We start from the raw sequence: 24,041 nt of genomic DNA, 5'->3' as shown, positions 1-24,041 counted from the left end.
CTAGACATAGGCCTTGAAAAACTTATAAAAATTTTGGAGAATGGACATTGAAAATCTGTACAAACCCTGTGTGAGTTAAGAGTGAAAATGTTTGAATGCAGTTGCATAATTTTAAAATTAAAAGTTATAATGAATCAAAATGGAGATCTTTTTTATTTACTAATAATCTTTTGTTTTTTCCATTTACAGATTGTCTATTAATATTAATTTTTAATATTAATTAAAGCAATTAAAATGAAAAGCTAAAATATATCCTAATTTCTGGCATAGCGCTACCGGAAACGGTGACAAGTCAAATCAGTTTCTTCACTTTGATTGTTCTTCAGTATTTCTATTGTGAAGCAATTTATTGAAATGAAATATAAGAAAAGTATACTAGAAAAATTAACAAAATTATGCGGATAAAAATAAGACAATTAGTCTTTCTTAACACTTTTAATAACAGAATTTAAAAAAGTAAAAGCTTTTATTTTATTTAAAATTCTATGTTTATTAAATTTATAAAAATAAGGGTTTTTATTTGAATTTACATAATAAATATATGAAAGTATAAAAATAAAATTATTAAAATCAAAATAACAAAATTTCAAAAAAGGCAAAAGAACTGATTTGTCCTGTCACTGCTACACTAGAAATTGGAAGTATGTTAGCTGACTATAACCAAAAGGTAACCTCTAAAAGATTGTTAAATTTTCACTCATATTCAAGGGAGGTAATTGCAAATTTTATTGTCCTATTGTACAGAATAGTGGTGCTTATCCAGTTTTAAGTTGATAGTAAAAAATTAAAATTGCACTTAACTTTATTATGTATGCACCCATTAGATTTAAAAAGGACAGTATACTGAAATTTATGCAAATTCATTCAGTATTTTTGTTTTTAAAGAGAATTTGATGATCAATTATTTTTTTTATCACAACAAAAATATTGGATAATTTTTGATCTATGGTCTCTTTAACCTAACACTACTACAAAAGTTTTTTTGTGCTATTTTGTTTATTTTCTTTATATAAAGAGTTTTAACTCTTAACATGAAACTAGATAAGTATTGGAATAGTTTTCTCTTTTACACAGTGGTCACCGCTTATCAAGGCCCGGAAGCCACTCAGGGATAAGGGTTATTGCAAGTACATTACATTAGTGTGGAGATTTGATGAAGTGTTTACTTAAGGGGGCGGTTCATTAGGAATTTGTTAACATTGAACTTGAACACATCCAAGTTTTTAGTCAGGTGGGAAGCAGGCAGACGGAACAGAGTTTCACAGGCGTACAGTTCTAAGAAAGAAGCTTTGTTCATGGAATCCACGTTTTGATTTAGGCAAAGATAAAGATTGGGGGAAATTTTTCACAGTGGATTCAGCTAGACGGGTGTTTTTCGTGAAAGATTGGCGAGGGGGGGACCAGAGATTGGAGTTCAGACGAGCACCTGCCATGGAAATAATGATAAAACAAGGATAGGCTCGCAACGTCTCTTCTGTGGGAGAGAGGTTGCAGGGTAGAGAAAAGGGCATCCCCCACTAAGCCACGAAGTCTATTTTGTACTCTGTCAAGGCAGGATAGGCTGTTTTTAGCAGTTCCTGTATGAACTAAATGCCCTCCTCCTCCTCTGCTTTAAAAAACTGCCTTTTTTCTTTTTAAACATTTGTTTAGTTGTGTTTACTTTTTCCATAAAAAATAAATAACATTTTAAAAATAGGCTAAATACCTTAACTTTAGAGTGTGAATAGAAATATTTAGTTTGTTGTTAAAATTATAGTTTACAAGATTTCAAACTTAATCTCTAATCACCATTATTCATGACAATGAATTTTCAGAGTAAAAACATTTTTTAACTATACCTCCCGATCCATCTACCTCTCAATTAATTGCTGCTCAGATGGTGGGTAGTTTTTCTCCAGTGTGTATGTGTAATATATATATATATATATATATATATATATATATATATATCATAATTTAGGAATTTAAAATTTGTGATTTGAAAAAGTTAAATTTCAAATACAGAAATTTTATTATATGCAAGACAAAGAATACAGTATAGTAAAATATATTTCCTTAACCCTTGAGTTTTTAATGTTTATACATCTCCTCAGAAGAAAAATATTAGCAAATATTATAAAAGGTTTGCACCTAATTTGCTAAAGGTAATAAATATAGAAAATGAAATTAAATGTTTTTAAAGTTTTTAAATCATTTTAGGTATACAGAATAAGGGAAATTGGATATTGATGCAACAAAAAAAAAAAAAAAGGATATTGAACTTTAAATCAAAAGTGTATGCTAAATCCTGTAATGGAAGCTCTTGGTATTCGGCAGGTAAAAAAGATCCAAACACACAACACACATTTATACTTACTATGAAACAAACAGCCAATCTCCACAGATGTAAAAGAATAAGTTGATTGGCCACCTTTACTGGATATTCTTCAGACTGAAGAGAGTCCAACACAGGAGACCAATTGTAGCTCCACTTTATTTTGATCTTCTGTAATATATATATATATATATATATATATATATATATATATATATATATATGTATGTGTGTGTGTTTTCTAAATTTTTACTCTTTTTTTAAAAAATTTCTGAAAGATGAATCCAAGGAAGCTGGTAACAATCCAATATATACATGTTTCCACAGTTTTTCTTTAGTTTGATTGGATATCCGGCAAATCTTGGTCAAAAATCTGGTAAAAAAATTCTTTTTTCATATATCAGTTCCAAACTTCAGTTCAAGTTTTGAATCAATTTGTGTATAAAAACCAAAAGATATCTGTAGACACACACACAAACACACACATATAGTATACTAGCTGTTCACCTGGCATTGCCCGTTCGTACAAACATGATATTTTAATTTATGCAGATTGTGTGTGTATTATAGAATCAATCCCTTATTGATTATTATATATTACAAGGAATAATTTGCCTGGTGGACTACTTCACAAGAAAAATAAAATAAAATAATGATAATGTCATTCATCAAATTCCATCTGTGTTTGTTTACAATATCACATCAGCTGATATTTGGGCTTGATGGTCTTTCTTATAAATAAAAAAGAAGAGTTTTTACAGGGGAATATTTTATATTACACTGGCCGGTGTAATGTAAAATATTCCTCCTGTAAAAATTGTTCTTTTTTATCTATATGAGAAAAAACAATATTTTTAAGATTGCATTTTTTCAATTTTCGTAACTTAGATGAATTTCGGTACAAAACATATCTAAGAACACTGCCAGCCATATATTACCTTTGTGTGAAATTTGCAAAAGATAGGTTCATCGGTTTCGAAGCCTCTGAGGAAGGAACTCGGGCACACACATATAATAGTAGATATATATATATACATACATATATATTTCATTTTACAAATTGAATGATTCTGTAGACTTAAAGCAAATATAAATATTTGTATTATTATTTCTATGACAATATATATATATATATATATATATATAATTTATAATTTTTTTTTATATTTAAATTTCATTCAGAAAAATATAACTTTTCAAAACAAAAATTTATTATTTGAACAAAGAATACAATTCTAAGTAATTTCCTTAACTGCAAAAATATTTTGTAAGACAGGATTCAATAATCTGTAATCCTATTCACTGCAGTATTCTGATATATTATATACGAGGGGCTTGCAATAAGTAATGTCCCTGACCCACTTCCCACAGCAGTAGAGCAACGAAACTTGGCACAGTTATTAGTCTTTCTCTACATAGGGACCACCCAGAGTTATGCATTTCTCCCATCGTTTGATGCAGCTCTGGAGACCATTTTTGTAGAACACCCCAGGTTGGTCCTCTAACCACGGCGTGACTTCAGAAATCAAGGCTGCATCATCTGGGAAACACTTTCCTTTCAAAAACAACTTCATGGCTGGGAAGAGGTGAAAGTCGGAGGGTGCAAGGTCAGGAGAGTAGGGAGGATGGGGGATTATTTCATAACCACACGCTCGTGCTTCTGATCTGGTGACATGCGAGTTGTGGACCGGAGCATTGTCCTGCAGGAGGGGGTACCTTTGCTGATCTTGCCCCGCCTCTTGATTTTGATAGCTTCCCTTAATTTCATCAAAAGTGAAGCATAATAGGCTCCTGTAATTATGGTACCCTTTGCCAGGAAATCTGTCATCACTACTCCGGTCCCAGAAGATTGTGAGCATGACCTTGCCAGCAGAGGGCTGCACCCTTGCTTTCTTTTGAGGTGGTGAGTCCAAGTGCTTCCACTGCATTGACTGAGCTTTGGTCTCTGGATCATAGTAATGGACCTAGGTTTCATCCTGTGTAATCAGTCTTTTGAAAAACTTTGACTCATCTTCTTGGCACATCTCCAAATTCATCCTCGAGCGCTCGATGCGTTCTCGCTTCTGGAATGGTGTGAGCAACCTGGGAATCCATCTGGCAGACACCTTATGCATATCGAAAGAAAGATAAAAAAAAAATCTACATAAAAACTAAAAGTGCATTTATTTATAAAATTTTCTGGGGAAAGCAACGAAAGTGCTCAAAGTTCTGAGTACCACCTAAAGGAGTTATGAGGCCAAAATCTCTTTAAATCTTACAGATATACAAAATTTCCATTAGTAATAGATAATAATATAATTTTTCGGCTTCAGGCAGACAGATACCAAATCTCCATTAGTAATAAGATATAAAATGAATGATAAATGTATATTAAAGTTATTATAGTCTACGTTTTTTATTTTTGTTTTTTCTTCTAGGGTCAAATTCCGTCCCCGCGAGCTGCCCATGCTGCCACTCGAATCGACAAAACTGTTTATATCTTTGGTGGACGGCATCTTGGGATGCGAACCAATGATTTGCACTCTTTGGATCTCGAAACCAATACATGGACAAAGTAAGTTAGGATTGCTACACGTTCTTATTTGAACTATGAAAAATCAATAAAGTAATTAGTAATTTTAAAATGTTTTACTGTGTACTGACAAGGTTCCGCTTATCAAGATCTTAAGATCACTCGAGAATAAAAAGCAATAAAGTAATTACTATGTTTTTGAATTTTTGAGATGTGGATTGATAATTTGGATTATTTGGACTACTGTTCTCGTCTGAAGTGTTATGAAACATGAGAGTATCACTCAAGATGAGAACAACAGTTTGAATAATATAATTGCTAATTTATTTTTTTGCAGGAGAATCTTTCTCAAATATAGCCATTTAAAAAAATGCTTTTTCTCACGCAAGCATATAGCAAGGATGTTCTGTTTTTTAATGAAATTCAGCTTTTTTTTTAACCCTGAAAAAACAGATTTCCGCTTAAATTATTAGAGCCTGTCATTTTTTTTTAAAAATATGTTTTTATTTTTTTTAGTTTTATTTTTTTTTTAATAAAAAAAAAGCTAATTTTCCTTCTTACAACATTTGTTTCTAAAAACCGAAAATGTAAATTTTGCCATGAAGACAAGATGTCAAGCAGTTCATGAACGAGGCCAGGAAGTTAGATGACTTTTGCTTCATCAAAGAATGACTTCCTGTCTCCTTCCATTCCATATTACACTACATACTTTTTTAATTTTGACTTAGTTGAAACTGATTAGAGTTTATGAAAAAAAAGTTATTTTTGTTTTTTGCCTTGCCGTTTTTCTTCAGACACATAGGTTGTACCCAACTGGGAAATTCATCTGTTTTTTAGCTTTTTTTAAAAAAAAATTTTTTTTTGCCATTGACTACTAACATTGCTGATATACAAACACACATGCACACATAAGAAGCACTTCAATGGTGCTTTTGATGGTGTTTAAAGACCTTTATATAACCAAGAGTCAGGTCTATCAATTTGTTGGCTGGGTGATCCTTTTCTATGACTGCAAGATATGGCCTACGAGGGTTGTTGATCAGCAGAAGTTGGAAGTTTTTTACTTTGACTACCTCCACTGCATTTTGCATTGTCACCAGATTGATTTTGCCTCAATTGGTGTTCTTGTTGATATCTCAATCTGCAGTCTGTGTTGTTGCAGCAACATTTTCAATGACTTGGGTATGCAGCCCGTCATCTAGAGGGTGAGTCAATTTTGTAGCGTTATCCTGTTTGAGTAGCACAAGCGTGTCGATGGACAGCTGAGGACTTGAACAACAACTATCAAGGAGGATTTAGTTCTCCCACTCGTATGAGATCAGCCTCCGACAATGGAATCATGATTGGATAGTAATTTTGTGTGAACTGAGTTTTACGTAGATGATCTTGGCAATGACAGGTAAGCTGAACGATTATTATTATGATTGTTATTGATATTGTAAATTGAAGGTTAGAAAGAATGTATCAAGGTGAATGGTATTTCTTATGTAAAAATATTTATGTTAAAAATGAAAAGGAATGTTAGTTTTCATAACTAACACAAACAGGAATGTTAGTTAGATAAACAAGTATACGTGACGGACATCTGCCAATGGTCATGAGTGACACATGTTGATGATGTCATTAGAAGGGAGATGTTTTTTGTATATGTAGGGTTTTAGTCTGTTAATGGTTAGAGCTTGAAGGAGACAGACAGAATCGAGCTGATAGATTGTAATGGTTCAGAGCACCCGGGGAAGCAAGGGATCCAACACCCTATCAAATGTAAGGATGTAGGACCAGCGTTCAGCTTTTTGATGGGGAAACATTCAGAATAAAGTCGCTGAAAAGACAAACTTGAGACTCGTTGGCTCCTTGAGACGAATCTTCTTTGCAGCTTTCTGTCAAACAAGACCAAAGATGAGTCAGGCATGTTTCCCTATTGGTTGATGTAAATCCCCAGAAAACTGTTATCCATCCCTTGTTGTTGTAAATGTTATATGTCCATTGAACTGTATCTGATTATATTGACATGTACAAAAACACGAACACTAGGCAATCATATATGCACTCATTAATATATACATGTTTATATATATTCAATAGACACTTAAACACATGAATGTTTATATATACAACCCCATTATACAACAGAAGCTTGATTCCTAGAATTTCAAAGTAATTGAATCATTCTATTTGAATATTCAAACTCACTTGATTCTTCTGATATTAAAATATTTGACTCTCCTTTCATTAAAACTCCTGATGTTACTCCTGAAATAGAAATGAGGTTCCACCCTCTTTATCACCAACTATTGTTTCTAGTTCAGACGTGTAAAAACACATCAACTAAAATCAGCAAGTGAATCATGGTTTCTCTTAAGTTTTCACTTAAAAATATTAATGGTTTTTGGAAATGCAGTCAAAATGGTTTGGGTTTGTTTTACGGCATATCCACCCATTTTGGGTCATTTAATACCAAATACACATTGTTAATGATCAATTTGTTCAGAGGGAAAATGAATTCATAACATAATCTTCCTTAGCTCTCTGGCTTGATGGTACAAACATATTGATGGACAGTTGAGGACATGGACAGCAAATATCAAGGAGGACTTGGCTGAACTCACAGGTCCACAAGTGGTTGGCCTTTGACAATGGAATTGCACTTGGTTAGCCAGATTGTGCAAACTTTCATAGGAGCAATTTCCATGGGCACCATTATTCAGAATGTGGAGCAAGCCAGGAAAGAAATCTGCCCAACCTGACAAGGGTGAATACCACAATAATGTGAAGTCTTTGTTTTTTAATGGATTTTTTTTTTATTTCAGAAAAAGCATTTTTTATTTTCATTTCAGAAAAAGCATTTTTTTTAATGTCATTTTTTTGTCATTCAGCTGAATTTTATTTCTCTTTCTTTTTCTTTTCTTTTGGTTTATCTCTTTCTTTGTTCCTGTTATTTTTGTCTTTTTTCTGGTTGTTTATATAAATTTGCTTTGGCAAAAGTTTGTCCTGGTTCAAATTCTGTAGAAGCACCAAAATTTTCAGTATTTATTAATAAAATCAATGTTAATAAGGAGTATTTATTTTATTTAAAAAGGTGCTTCTCCAGAATTATGCCTATATTAAAAAACAAAATTAAAGAAAAATCTGTACCCATGACTGAAGGAAAATATTGTACACCAAAAATCATATAAATTGATCAAATAATTTTATTTTTAAATAAGAAAATAAAATTTTATAGCAAAACTATGAGAGATGATCTTGCGATGTCATCTTGAAAACATTCTGATGGAAGCAGATAACTCCAAATAATTTAAATCTACAAGATTTTAAAAAGCCGTTCTTAACATTAGATTTCCAAACTTCAAGAGATTAGATTTTTGCAAAAATAACACCCAATATGAGAATAATAGTTTGACTAATCCAAGTTTTATAAATTATCATCATCTCAAAAATTCTGAAAGATAAAACACAATTTAATTTTCTTATTCTTTGACCAGATTGGAGACAAATAGCAAACCTCCGTGTGGAAGATCGTGGAGCTCCTTTACAGCTGTATCGCCAACACGGATCCTGCTATGTGGAGGGTTCACTCAGGATAACCGACCTTTGAGTAAGTTCACAAAAATCTTTTTCATTTAAAAAAAAATTTGTAAGTTTTGTTTTATTTATATTATCTAATGTTTTTTGTTATCATTTCTGCCATACATTGTCAGGATTTTTTTCCCTCTGCACCAAAATCAAGAGTCTAGTCCATTTCTGAAATGGCCTTTTCTTTGTTGATTTCAGTATGTTGCTGGCCCTGTGCAGTTCTAGGAGGTTCCCCCTCCCAGGCTTTGTCTTTTCTCTTTGAGAAGGGGTTAGTTTATTGCTAATTGCTTGAGGCACCTCTAGCAGGTAATGCCGACGAGACTGCACAGGCATTTTTTTGCAGGCCAGAGTGCTCTCTCTCCAGTGTGTTGGCTCTTCAATCCCACTTTTTGTCTTCAGTGTCACATCTTGCCATGGAAGAGATAAATTCATCAACCTTACCTTTCGAGTGAGGCAATGTCCGAATTTTATGAAACGCAAAATTAATTTTTATTTTTGTTTCTAATTGTCGTCACTTAACACTTTACGAAACATGAAATGGATTATTTACTTTTTTTACAGTTGATTTACGATTTCTAAGAAAAATAACAAATTCCTTTACCCCTTACAAAAATTTCCAAGGGTGTACGATAAAAGTTAAAACCAAAAATTTTTCTTCAATCTATATCCTTCAAAAGTGGTAAACATTGAAATGCTTACATTAATTTTTTAATTTTTAGAATAATTTCAATTTATGGGCAAATAAGAAGAAAGAATATATTCAAGTCGAAGAAAAAATGTTTTCCAGATAAAAATCAACACAAACATTTCCAGAAAATTACTAACAAAAATGTTTTCCAGATAAAAATCAACACAAACATTTCAAGAAAATTACTAACAAAAATTTTTAATTGAATAAAACCCCGATTTTAAAAAGATTTTAAAAAAATTAACTGCCTGAAAAAGTCTTTCTGTCACTCGTATCTTTTGTATTCTGAAAAGTTTTTTTGTATGCAAGGACAAAAACTTTTCATGTTTTGTAAGCTGTATATATACGCGTGTGTGTGTGTCTTAGACATAAGTAAATCTTGATTCTTTTCTTTCAACATGGTTGGTTTAGTGTTCAGGCAGAAGTTAGCTGACGGTTTTGAATTGTGTAACTGGCAGAGCAATCATCCTCCACACTAATGATTGCTGAAAAAGCATGAAATATATATTAGTGTTGGGATGATTAATCAGAATTGGAATCGAGAAAATCGGAACTTTTTAAGGTATCGGAATGCCTACTTTTCGATACCAAAAACGATTCTTGTAATTGTTTATTTGTTTAAAACTTAATTTTCCATTACTACTACTGAAGATAAAATACAAAATTAAGTAAGCTACAAACAAAATTAAAATGTTTAGATCGCTCACAAGTGTATTATGTTTGCAGAAAATATATCACAGGTTTTTATGGTAATCCAAAGAAAAACAACTCCGTAAATAAATAGTGATTTTAAAAGAATCGAAATTTGTAATTGTATCAGAACCGGGAAAGTTTTTAGAATTGTCCCATCACTAATATATAAAGTTTAGTTTATAAAGTTTATATAAATTAAATTTTATATAAAGTTTATATATATATCATTGGTTTGTTGAATATTATACTGTATTCCTTTCCACTGTGTGAGAGTTTTTTCGTATAATCAGTTAGACAGACCTTTTTGCTCTTTTGTGCATTAAATGAACACATTTTTGCAGTTTTTCCCTACTTCAATTTCCAACAATTTCTACAAGATTTTTTTTTGTGTCTGGTAATATTCTGATTTTACAATGGAAGTTTCCAATTAGTTGCTTGGTAAAGGCCAATTTTACTGAACAAGCAGTAACAGTACATAAAGAGAATTCAGTAAATCAGCGATCTCACCAGTGCTTCAAGAAGGAAAAATTGTTAGTAAATGGAGGGAAGGGAGAGAGAGAGAGAGAGAGAGAGAGTTTTTTTTTTAAATGGTGATACTACTACTACTACTGTGTTATCACAACGTGCCATTCAGCTGTTCACAAGACTTTTGTCAACAAGATGATCAACAATCTGATCTGTTGAGATCAGAAGAAATTCCTGGTCATAACATTTTATTAATAACTCATAGTAAAGACATAATTTCATAAAACCTGATAAAATTGCATGAACTGTCCTCTATTTTTAATAATTTTTATTGCAGCTATGTCAGAATGTCATGTTATATGGCAACTTATACTGGGCTCTCATCTATTCCTATGCAGTGATGCATCTTTGAATTAGATGGATCTGCAATGTGAAATCTGACCAAACATAACATATTAGATTGGAGGATTTGCTGAAAGCACTGTGTTAAAGATTATTCTAAGGATGAATTCGTTATGTTGGTTCGGTGATGTGGAAGCGTATCCACCTGGATAAACTTGCCAAAACATAGATGCCTTGAATTGCAGGAAGATTGGCTTGCCAAGGAAAACTTAGAAGCTAAGGATTAGAAAAGGTAGTACAGAGTGTAATTTAGAGATGTTTGACCCATGAAGACGTGGAATATAAAACATTGCCTGACTCGTGGAAATGGCATTAAATGACGACAAAAATAAGTGTATTCTGCGTGTTTTAATTCACCAGGCAAGGCATATTGCTACCAAAACATAAAGGGCCAGAATTATAGGAGCATCATAAGATTTATGCAGTGAGATGCTTGTTTACATTACATTTAAATTTCTGCATGTTGGTATAGTCAGGTGATCAGGAAGGGAATATTTGTATTAAATACAAATCCCTATTAATCCCTGACTGTGCAGTGAACGAATACCAGAATAATCATCTCATTGCATCTTATAACAAAGATCCATACAAAATTTCAGCCAAATCGGCCTAGTACCTTCTGAGAAAAAGTGTAACAGACAGGTCAAGAGAAATATAGTCACCTGACCTTTGGACAAGGAAAATGTAATGTTAAATGAAGAGATATTAAAAAGGATATTGATGTATAATTTCTATTTTCATTTTGTTCATTGCAGCTGATATGTGGCTTTTAAACGTACCGAACCTCCAATGGCAGATGTTTTCCCAACATTTGAGTATGCCTCGTCTTTGGCATTCATGCTGTATTACCAGAGATGAAGATATCTTGATATTTGGTGGTTGCTGTAGCAATATTTTGGACTATGAACAGGAGGCTGTGAGTATCGCTCTCCCTTTACTCTTTATTGGAACAAACGAAGATCGACATTGGTAGAAAATTGTTCTCTAAAATTAGAAATTTAAATGTAAAGTTTAAAACCTGTTATGAGAGCTTGAAATATGAGCGGCCTTTTTTCTTTGTTTTATTTTTTTTAATATCCATTCACATTTAATTGACCTTAAAAAAATCTATGATTTTCTTTTTAGTAAAAATAAACTAGCGGGGATGCGCAGCATTGCCCAGATGTTTGATGGTGTGTTTTGAGCAAAAAAAAAAATTGGTTGTAAGAAGGCAGACTCGAACTTGTGATGTGAAGGCGGAAAAGAAAATGAAAGAAAAGCTGGCATCTTACTGCTACGCTATGATGCCAAAGGAAGTGAAAAGCGTTCAAATTTAGTGATGTCAATCAAAAATTGACTGCCAGAAGTGAATGAGTTCATGCAGGCGCAGAAATGAATATTGGGGAAAACCAGCTCCTCACAAAAGTGGGGAACTCTGGCAGTGTCCAAATGAATAGCAATTGTCTGATATGAAGGGTTTCCCCCCACATTGATCAAAGCTAATTGTCTTTCTGGACATCCCAGCTGGAAGGCCAGGGAGTTGCATTTGCTTCAATCAGTTTTGCTTTATTTATACGAGAAAGACAAACAAATATGGGGAACCAAGGATTTTTTTCAAAAGTCAATCAAAATAAATGTAGAGACGATGTCCGTTCACAAATCGTAGATATTATAATCTAGGAAGTATAAGGAAAGTTCTAAATAAATATAACGTAGTCAAGAATCCCCCCCCCCCGAAAAAAAAGCCTATTTTGGACATACAAAAATATGCATGGCCGTTTTGCCTTTTCTATATATATAGATGATATATATATATATATATTTTTTTTCAAATATATACATATATACAAGAAGAATGTAGTTTGCTTGAAGCATTGTGTGTAGTGTGAAAGGAGTTGTTTTTGAAGGCTATATCAATGCAGTTCGTAAGAAACACATGACATGAGTTAACATATAAAAGAATAATGACAATATTAAAAGAAATTTTCAATAATTTTCAATTACGTTATTTGCCAACATAAACATATTACGCTTAAAGTGTGTATTTGGAATGTACTTTACTCAAACCAGATATTACATGACACTAATACAGCAGTCATTAACATTCTAAATACACACTTTAAATGTAATACACAAAAAATAATCATTTATATACATATAAAAAAAAAAGCTACAATAATTCCCAACAATACTTAATATTTATTACAACTTGTATCCTGTGACACTGACTTTCATAAATAAAGAAATAAAAAGAAATTAATAAAATAAAACAGACAAAGAAAAGTTTCACCGAACAGTTGTCCACATTTCTTTTTATTTTCCTCCCTGAAGAAGAGATACTACTCTCGAAAATTAGGGACACCAACACCTATCATCTTATGACATATTATGTTGGCAAATAAACATAATTGAAAATTTCTTTTAATATTGTCTTTTTTTTTTTTTTTTTGCATTGTTATGACATTTAATTAATAAAATGTCTAACAATTGTCAAAAATTTCTAACACTAAAGAAGGTGACGAGAAAACAAATATTCAACAAATAACTGTTACCAAAGGCAACAAAAGTTATTTTTCTATCTAGATCATTTTTCTTGTGTTTTTAAAGTATTTTACAGCATTTTTATTCATATTATTTGGACTATTTCTCATCAATTCTTTTCATCTTTAGTGTTATTTTCATAACGTTTCTTGCAAACTTTATTCAATATTAATCAAGAAGAAAAGAAAAAAATGATTTATTCAAAAAAAGTTTTGCGTTGTTGCTTCGTTTGTTCAAGTAAACTTGTGTTGTTTCATGGATTTTATTATTTACCTCATCATGATGTGGAGAAAATCTACCTTCTAAAAAGTTGCCAGTTTTGAAGAATTTCTCCTGCACTGACCAAGGACAGGAAAGATGGGACATAGTATTAGAGCAGATGCTACACTTAAATTATTTATTTGTAAAAAACTTAAAAACATCATTTAAATTTTAAACAAATCAGCTACAAAAGCGTCAGAATTGGTCATTTTCTATCCTACACTTAGCTAAGATCATTAGTCACCACAATACCACGTTTACTTTAGTTGCACCTGGTTGAGCTAGCATACATTAATCTTATTTATTATTTCTGTACACCAGATTAAGGCATGATCAATGACTTCTGCTGATTCTCTTTTCAGCCAATCTCTGCGCATTGTTCAAGCAATGAAAGTTTGCTTGAATGATGGGCTGAGACACAGGCGACCTTGTTGTGCCTTAATCCATCATCCATAAATAGTAAGTTTCAAATCCGTGAGTTTATGATGATTAATATTAGCTTCTTGTGCATCACTGACCTTGCAAATATCCTTACCAGGGAGAAGCATTTGTTTTTTTTCTGAGGAACTCTTCAGAAGGGGAGGTGGAGATGGAATGTTTGTTTTCATGGATGAATGGGAAGGAGTGATTTTTGAAGTTAGTGTTCTGGAAAAAAGTGGAAGTAGGTTGAATCTTTTCAGTTTTTGAAAGAGAGCTGGGTGATGTTTTGTGGGGAAACGAAAGGAGAAAACATCAGGACGAAGGTAATTTTTTTCTTTATTAGGCTTAATCGATCGGGTTTAATCGATAGCGAAGATGAGGTAAAATTTTACTCATTTTAGGCATAGTTAGAGAGTAAGGGAAAATTATTGGCACTTGTTGTGGTTAGACGAGTATTTGTTTGTGTTTTTTTCCAAGACTCAATTCTGCATGATTATCTCAGTTTTTGGATTGTTTTATACATACCTTTTTTTTTCTTTTTTTTTTTTTTTTTTTGTAGAAAATAATGTATTCCAATTATTCAAAAGCTATAACCCTTTGCACTTAATTCTCTGTGATCTAAATCCTGCAATTGCAAATAGCTTTATGACAATGTCTGGATGCTCTAATTAGCCACAAACATTTGACCACTTTGTTTTTGTATTTCTTCCAGTTTTCGAATGTAAACTAGGAGTCTCTTGTCTGTTCATTACGAGGTGCATTACTTTCCAGCAACTCCTGAACATTTATTATAAATTTTGAAGGCTTGCTTTAGCCAGAAAATCTAGGTTTGGTGGTCGTAGTGGTGGGGGGTGACGTCTAAACTGACCCCTTGTTAACATGCATGGATCCCTGTGGCTGGTGACAAGGAGGGTAGCTATTGTCAATGTAGAAAAAAGGAGGTTATCAGAACGTATAGCAAAAACAGGAGAAAAAAATGAGGAAAAACTCAATGAGTAAAAAAAATCCAACATAAAAAAGCAGCAACTAAGTAATAACAATCGCAACTCGCTACTTAAAATTTCCCTAATTCACAGTGGTCCCTTGTGTCTTGCTGGCATTGTACTTTGTTTAATATGAACTTAAAAGGCAATAATAATAATAATAATAATAATAATAATAATAATAATAACAGCAATAACAATGTTGCAACAATCATTATCTGAATGTTGATAACAGCTTATTCTCTCTTCGATTTCAAAAGCACAAACTCATGAATGTTAACAAGAGGTCAGTTGAGATTTCTCTCCTCCTCAGTAATTTTCAATCAACTGCCAGAGCCACCTAGTTTAGAAACCGTCAAACTACAAAGGGGAGATAATTCAATTAATAAGAAATATTGGTTAATAAAAACAAAAAACATTTTCATTATTCATTCCTATTTTCAGGGCTTGTGTAGATCAGCGATCTTTTAAGCTAACACATTTTAGGTGAAAAAAATTATTACCTACTTATGTGTTATGTCGAAATTAGTATAAATTCCAAAAATTACGAAAAATGATCCAGTAGATGTTTTAGATCTAATTCTTAGAAAACAATCCTCCACAATAACCGTTTGACATTTTGTATTTTAAAATGGCAAATTGTGAAATTGATCGATTGCAGTTACTTCCCTTGTAAATTTGGGAACTTTTCCACATTTAAACATTATAAAGCTCTATAAATCTATAAATTTTACTTTTACTTGTAATTGTTTTTCTACTGAATCATTTTTATGATTTTTAGAATTTATATTTCTTTTGACATGATGCATAAGTATGTATTAATTTTTTCATCTACACAAGCATCATATTTTCTAATTTTAAATCTTTTCTGAAAATAAATATCTTCGAGATTATTTCATTATTTCTTTCCTTTTTTTTTGTCTTTCCTTCAGATTCATACAAATGAAGTGCTCCATTTACGGGTGAATACAAAGTCTCTTGTAAGGTAAGCTAGTTGTACCAACATGCAGAAATTTAAAATGTAACTTGCCTAAGTATCTTGCTGCACAACTCCTGGATCCCCTTAGTCTTGACCAATTCGTACAATTAGCATTTCTTTCATTTTTTTTTTTTAACTTTGGGAAAATATGCAAAGTGGGCCAATAATTATAAAAATTGAGATCTTGTTCAGAATCCCTCCAATATTAAAAAACAAAAAATAAAGAAAAATCTATATAAAGTATATCTGTGTCAAAACAAAAATATCATATTCCAAAAATCACAAAATAATCCAATAGTTTTATTCAAATAAAAGAAAATCATTTTTAACGGATTAACGGGAATTCATGGCATTACAACATAAATCTAGTAAACATGAATTATTGTTGAGTTATCTCTTTGTTTCTTCAGATTTTTTTTTTTTTTTTTCCAAAATGGCAGGCAAGACAGTCCCTCCTCAGATACTTAACAAATTTGATTTTCTTATTTAAAATAAAATTACTTGATTAATTTACGTCAATTTTGGAATATGATATTTTCATTTTATCACAGCTAGGTACTGTTGAAATTATTAATGTTGTTAGTTGTCTTGCTTGCACCATATACAATATTGTTAAGAGTTATTCCTTTTTGACATTGGCCATATTTTTTACTTTTCCTTTATTTTCAGTGACATAACGGTTTAGAGTAATTTGGAGTTGTCTGCACTCTTGTTTTTCATTGTTCTAAGAAATTATTTTCATTTTTCATAATTTTTGGAATTTATACTAATTTCGGCATGACATATGTAATGTTTTTATTTTTTATTATTTACTAATTTCGGCATGACATATGTAATGTTTTTATCTGAAACGCATTTTCTCGAAGACACACTGTAGTAAAGTTACACTAATAAAAATAACAAAATTAGTCTTTATTTGCACTTAATAACAAAATTTAAAAATTAAAAGGTTTTATTTTATTTGAAATTTTATAAGGAATATGTTTATGAAATTATAAAAATAAGTTTTTTTTCTTTTACATTTTAAATATACATTTTTCTATTTGAATTTATATAATAAATATATGTTTATGAAAGTATGAAAATGAAATTATTGAAATCAAAATAACAAATTTTCAAACGTCATAAAAGAAAAAAAATGTATCCAAAAGTGTTTTCAATAATTTAAAAAAATTTAAAAAAGGTACCTGCATAGGGGAGATATAAGCTTTAGAGAAAAAAAGCGAAGGAACTGATTTGATTTGTCACTGCTTCCGGTAGTGCTACGCTGGAAGTTAGGTAGTACATTAGCTGACTATAACCGAAATTTTTATCTATAATATTCTCTTGTGCCATTTTTTTTCTTATGTCCCCCACTCCGTATGTACTATTATTACTAGAGCTATGACAACAGCATATTCTTATTGTTTTGACTCTCGAATATATATCCAAAATAGTTAATCAAGCGAGAACCACACCCCTCTATATAAAAGCATAGAAGACGTCAACGGATACACACTTGAGAGTCAAAACAATTAAGAGAATATGCTGTTGTCCTAGCTCTAATTATTACCTAAATTCCTTAAGAATGGCCTCTTTATTTATTTTTTTGTTTGTTTCTAATTTCAGACTTTGCGTAGAAAATCTTGTGGCTCACAGTTGGCAGACGAAACATGAATGGAAATATCTTCCAGAAGCTTTGTTCAAATTGGTCACGTTAAACGACGAGGCCTCAAATATGGGAAAGAATCCTGATGCAGCATTCTCGAATCTGAATAGTAAGTCAAAGTTTGACTTTTCTAAAAAGGGTTTTGTCTTATAAATGTTATCAGCTGAAGGGTTTATCTATACAGTAATGACATGATCGAAAGATATTCTTTTCTTTAGAGTTTGGTAACATTATTTTGTAAAATTATTTGAAAAAATTAGAATATCAAATAATCTATATATTAATAGGATAGCGTGTGTGTTATTTATTTTGTGTGTCATGCTTACATCCGAGTGACCGTTGTTTAATTGTTATGGACTTCAATTTCTTGTAATAAATAATTTTACTAAGAATTTATAAGTTTCAATTTTGACTATAGCTGATGGCTTTCAAGTTATATATATGTACATATATTTTTTCATAAGTTTTGGTTTTGATTCAAGCTGATGCACCCAAATCATATGGATATATTTTTTTAATTTTGAAATTGCAACTTTATAATATATAAACATCGATAGAACATTTACTTTATAATAATATATACAAAATCTGCAAGAATTAAAATATCATATTTAAGTGTACTTTACAACCGGGCTGTGCTGGGCATCCCTGCTAGCTTAGATAAATACTTTTGCAGTTTTAACAAAAGAGCTACAATGATATCAGAGCGTCTCTGTTTATGCTGAACATCTACAGAATGCCAACATCAATTACATATGAATGAGTTTCCTGTGGAATTTCCACAGGTCCTGCTAGTGTTATATGATATAGGAATCCACTGTTTTAAACACTGTTGGTATATGGAATATAAAATTCAAACTTTAACAGTTTTAAGACCAAAACTAACAAAAAATTATATAATATCTAAATTAAATGAATAAAATAAAATAAAAATTTTCTTAAGATTTTTTTTTTTTTTCTTACTGTTGTAGACCCGTGTTAGGTGTTACAAATGAAAGAAACCACAAGTAGTGTAAATTGTATAAAATATAATATGTATTTATCATAAAGAATACAGGAGCCACTAAAATGGTGTGAGAGGAACGTGTTCGTAGCATGCGGTTAAACATGATATGAATGTATCCATTTAATCTCTGAAACCAGTGGTATTCATAGGACTGGTTGATTCCACTTAGTTCTCAAATAGGGGTGATTTGTTCCCCCACAACACTTACCACCAGTAGAATGACAATTTTCTTTTTTGCCTACCTCTTTTCAATCATACTGAATATAGGTTAGGATTATGTTGGTTTTCTGTTATGACTAGCCTGGGTGCCTAGCATTGCCCAGGTGTTTGGAGGTATGTGTTGAGCAAAAATTAAAAAAAAATGCTGTAGTAAGCAGGCAGGCTCAAACCCATGACGCGAAGTCGGAAAAGAACGTGAAATAAAACCCGACATCTTACCCCTACTCCATGACGTGACCGAAAATACAGAACGTTAAAATTAGTAAAGTCATTCGAACTGATACGATGAGTTGCAAAAATATCGACGCAAAAAAACGACCCTCCTTGTGGAAAACTGTCTCGCTGAGAGTGAAGGAATTAATGTTTTCAGCCAATTTTTTGATATTTGTCATCCGAACGGTTGAGCTTCAAAACAATATCAATCTTGTGAAAATCTGTCACCTCTGTCAAAAGTTTTAGGCAGACATACATACATATACTTAAACAGACAGTTGATATTTATATAATGGATTGTGGGGGTACCCAGCGTTGCCCTGGTGTTTGTAGGTGTGTGTGTTAATATTTCTTATTTAATATACAAATATTTATAATATAGGGTGGGGCAGAGCAACTTGCTTATTTGGGATGTCAATTTAATTTAAATAAGCAAGTTGCTCTGCCCCACCCTGTATCATTAATCATTAATAATTAAACTCTATAATCACACAATTATTGTAACCTAGGATAGTAAGCAGCCGTATAAACTTTTTTATTTTTTAGTAACTTTTTAAAACTTTATTTTTTAGTAACTTTTTAAAACTTTATTTTTTAGTAACTTTTTAACTGTATTTATTTTTTAGTAACTTTTTAACTGTATTTATTTTTTAGTAACTTTTTTAACTTTATTTTTTAGTAACTTTTTAACTGTATTTATTTTTTAGTAACTTTTTTAACTTTATTTTTTAGTAACTTTTTAACTGTATTTATTTTTTAGTAACTTTTTTAACTTTTTTAATTTTTTAGTAACTTTTTAACTGTATTTATTTTTTAGTAACTTTTTTAACTTTATTTTTTAGTAACTTTTTAACTGTATTTATTTTTTAGTAACTTTTTTAACTGTATTTATTTTTTTAGTAACTTTTTTAACTTTTTTATTTTTGTTAACTTTTTTAAGCCATATTAACTTTTTCATATTAACTTTTTTATTTTGTTTAGATGAATTTGGAACAGACTTGGTTATTTGTATAGAAATTATTAAGGCAAATAAACAATGTAAAAAAAATATTACTGGTTTCATCATATTACATAGAGTGGGGGTTATTTTTTTTAATATAAGCAAGGTAACAGAATAATTGATAAACTTTTTTTTTTGTTCATTTGAAATACAATTTCAATGCAATTGTTAAAAAAGAAAAACTATTAAAAATAAGTTTCATTTTGCAGATGGTAGAATAAATTTATTTATTGAATATGAAATGAATATATATATTATATATATATATTAAATTATTAATTTTTCTAAATCAATATAATCTATAATATAAAGCTGAACGTCTGTGTGTGTGTGCCTGGTCACAAATAGGCTCCTATATGGTTGACTATTATAGAAAACTGATCACATATAATGATAGAAGATCTATCGAGACACAGGAATGGGTATGTTTGATCTGGCATAATGATGATTCATTAAAATTGTGGGGTCTGCGCACCCGCCTGGTCAACAAAGTATGGAAATAAAATATTTTAAAATTAAAAAAAAAACGTTTACAAGTGTTTTTGATATAGATGTACATAATAATACTTTGATAAATATGTTTTAACTTAAATAGGGATGGTATAATAAAATTGTGGGGTCTGCGTTCGCATCTGGCCTCCATAGAATGGAAATAGGCACAAACTTTAATAAAGACTTTTCATATCCATCTGCGTAAGTATACTTTGATAATTATGTTTCAGTTTGAAGAAATATGGTATAATAAAATTATGGGGTGTTCGTTCGCGCCTGACCTCCATAGAATGGAAAAATGTTACAAAGTTTAACAAGGTTTTTTAATATAGATCCACAGAATATTGTGATAAGTGTTTTAGTGTGAACAGGTATGGTATAATAAATTACGGTGTTTATCTATTTTATTTTTACTTTCATCATATTTTGCTTTGGTTTTCATACCCCCTTCCTTTTCATAACCTATCATACTTTCCTAAATCGGAGTCTATTTTCTGTAGGCTGTTTTTGAACCCAGTCAACGATGGGTATTTTTGCTAGTATGAATGTAATATGAAAATCTGATTGCAAAAAAAAAAAAGTTACTTCAACCATTATAGCGCTAATAAGCATCCGTAGAACGAACATAGAAAATAATGTACACCCCAAATGATGACGCTACCAGTATTGTGTAAAACGTTGGAGGTGCCTAGTGGGCTGTCGTAATCAAAATATAAATTTATTTGTATAATTAAATGAAATAAGCCTAAGGTGTTTTAATATAAATATAATTTGAATAAATTAAGACTAAGATCTGTGAAAACTTGTCAATCTCATGATTGCTTGGTATATTGTTTGGTTCTTGCCTAGAATTTTCTCAACATTAAAACAAAACAATAATAATAATTCCAATGATTACTTAAATTTACAAGTAGTTTTATTTTTATAAAGAAAATCATTTTAAACCGATTAATGGGAATTCATAGATATCACAACATGAATCTGGTATGTTTTAATTATTACTTTGTTTTTCTATATTTTTTTTCAAAATGGCAGACAAGACAGCAATTATTAAATTGCTCATAAAATTTGATTTTCTTATTTAAAAAGGAAACTACTTAATCAATTTACATGATTTTTGGAATATGATACTTTCGTTTTGTCACAAATACATACATCACACAGATTGTTAGAAAATTTTTGTTTTTTTAATATAGAGGGAATTCTGGACAAGAATCTATTGCTTTTATGTCCTTTTTTTGTTTGTTTTTGTTTTAATTTATTAATTTTTTTTTCTTTTTTTTTTTTTTGCCAGTTGCGACCGAACATACTCAAACAAGAAATTACTTGATGTGGACATAATAATCTTTTCTGGTTGAATGTGAAACAAATAATGGAAGAAGGGTTTACCCATGGCTGGGGTGAAGGTGGGGCTGATTTAAGAAACTCATAAACTTAATCCAAAGGAAAAAGTGTAATCTAAATTACCCCCCCCCCCATCCACTGCACATACACTTTCTGAAAAAATATTGTGTTTTTATTGTTTCCAAAATAAAATTTTGTTTTATGTATAAATTTGGCTCGCACGATTTGACATACTCTACCACAAGGATCAAGGATGAGCCAGTAAAGAAAATGTTTTTTAACAATTGGGATCTTTTTTTTTAATTTTGTTTTTAATACTAATATAATTATCAACTAATTGAATACCTGTTATGAGATGGGTTTTCTGCTAGCTAGTAATAAAATTAATTCATCAAAGAGAACAGTTTTGTATCACTTTTATTTATCCTTATAAAGATTAAACTCAAGATAAATATGTTTCTAAACTTTATGGCTAGAATCCTTATTCCAATTCTGAAAAAGATCCATTAAACGATTTTGATAAAAAAATGTCTAAAATTGAAAGATTAAATCTTAATTGGTATCTCATAACTATACATCATATTTCATGTAGATCTGAAATATTTAAATTTTCAAATTGAGGAGGGGGTGCAACCCCTTAAAATACTCCATTGAAACTGAAGTTTTGGGAATATTAATTGATGTCTAATATATATGGTTCATATTTCATTGAAATCTGCATGTTTTACAAAGAGCAACCCCTCCCTCCCTACATGAAACTAAAACTAAATATAACCCACATTACTCACCCTTATGTTTAGCAGCTATGTTAAAAAAATTCATGATGATCGGTTAATTAGTTTTGAAATTTACCTCACACAAACATAGTAATGTACCTAACATAAAGTGTAGTATCTGTTCTGATACTTCATATTTTTTTATTCTCAGTCAGTAAAGGAGAAAATGTTTATTTTTGCTTCAATCCTGAGTTTTCCTTTTCTTAAGAGGTGGATTTCCCCATATTAAAAAACAAATTATGTTTAATTTTGTACTTGTGGGGAGGCAAGTGTGTGTGTGGACAGAGAGAAGAGATGAGGAAAAAGTCAAGATAAAAGGTTTTTAAAACAAAAATTGAGAGGTTCCTTCTTTACATAGATTTCTTAAATCCTTTGAGTTGATGACATCACTCCCCCTCCTCATACCTCTACCCACTCCCCCAGCCACGTTTATTTATTTTTTTGTTTTTATCCCCTTGAAATTTTTAAAGACTGATGACCTGCTTCACTCTTTCTTGTTTAATCCCCCCTCATACACACATACCTCTAGCTTTTTTTCTTCACTTGCTAAAACAAATCATCGTATCTATATAATTACATATCAACAATTCTGGATAAATGGTTCTTAAGATGAATATTCTTGTCAAAATCTCTACTTTTTATTATTTTACTATAATGCATTGTGGGAAATTTGTTCATTTGACCTTTTTATGCTTCAGCTGTAACAGTTTTATCAGTCGTGACCTGATAGATCAGTATTTGTAAAATTATTGAGTCACAATACATTGTGATGTCCTAATAGATATTCATCTTTTCCCTCTCCTCATCTTTCTTCCTTCCTCCTTCCTCACCTTCTCTCCCTCATTCGCTGTCTCTTCTCCCCCTTCCTTGCTCGCCCTCTCTCTTCTCCCCCTTCCTTGCTCGCCCTCTCTCTTCATCCCCTTCGTTGCTCGCCCTCTCTCTTCATCCCCTTCGTTGCTCGCCCTCTCTCTTCATCCCCTTCGTTGCTCGCCCTCTCTCTTCATCCCCTTCGTTGCTCGCCCTCTCTCTTCATCCCCTTCGTTGCTCGCCCTCTCTCTTCATCCCCTTCGTTGCTCGCCCTCTCTCTTCATCCCCTTCGTTGCTCGCCCTCTCTCTCTTCCCCCCTTTCCTTGCTCGCCCTCTCTCTCTTCCCCCCTTTCCTTGCTCGCCCTCTCTCTCTTCCCCCCTTTCCTTGCTCGCCCTCTCTCTCTTCCCCCCTTTCCTTGCTCGCCCTCTCTCTCTTCCCCCCTTTCCTTGCTCGCCCTCTCCCCCTCTTCATTGCTCGCCCCCTCTCTCTTCCCCCTCTTTCTTGCTTGCTCTCTCTCTCTCTCTCTCTCTCTCTTCCCCCCTTCCTTGCTTCACTACAACTAAAAAAGGCTTCAAAACAAGTGAAAAACCCTCATAAATGTATCATTTTGCGATAAATAATGAAAATTAATCATAAAAAAGCAATAATAATATTGGGCAAAACTTCTATTAACCCTTGAAAAAAATGTCCAAAAATGACAAGCGTAGCTTTAACTTTTCATATAT

The 24,041-nt window shown here is 31.5% G+C and overlaps 1 protein-coding gene across 1 annotated transcript in view; it reads left to right on the top strand.

Annotated features, from left to right (window-relative positions):
- Positions 1-24,012, top strand: part of LOC145256208 (kelch domain-containing protein 2-like) — an 83,533-nt gene extending 59,521 nt beyond the window's left edge. Inside the window, exons 6-11 of the mRNA XM_080114822.1 lie at positions 4,732-4,868; positions 8,309-8,421; positions 11,403-11,563; positions 15,764-15,816; positions 17,419-17,567; positions 21,683-24,012. Coding sequence (XP_079970948.1) covers positions 4,732-4,868; positions 8,309-8,421; positions 11,403-11,563; positions 15,764-15,816; positions 17,419-17,567; positions 21,683-21,729 — 660 coding nt within the window. The 3' untranslated portion in view covers positions 21,730-24,012. The remainder of the gene's footprint in view (positions 1-4,731; positions 4,869-8,308; positions 8,422-11,402; positions 11,564-15,763; positions 15,817-17,418; positions 17,568-21,682) is intronic.
- The last annotated feature ends 29 nt before the right edge of the window (positions 24,013-24,041 follow it).

This window comes from Euprymna scolopes, chromosome 32 (genome assembly GCF_053919585.1).
Source record: "Euprymna scolopes isolate OS-2025 chromosome 32, ASM5391958v1, whole genome shotgun sequence".
NCBI classification, from domain to species: domain Eukaryota; kingdom Metazoa; phylum Mollusca; class Cephalopoda; order Sepiida; family Sepiolidae; genus Euprymna; species Euprymna scolopes.
The sequence above is the reverse complement of the archived record's forward strand: the minus strand, read 5'-3'. Positions and strand labels throughout refer to the sequence as shown.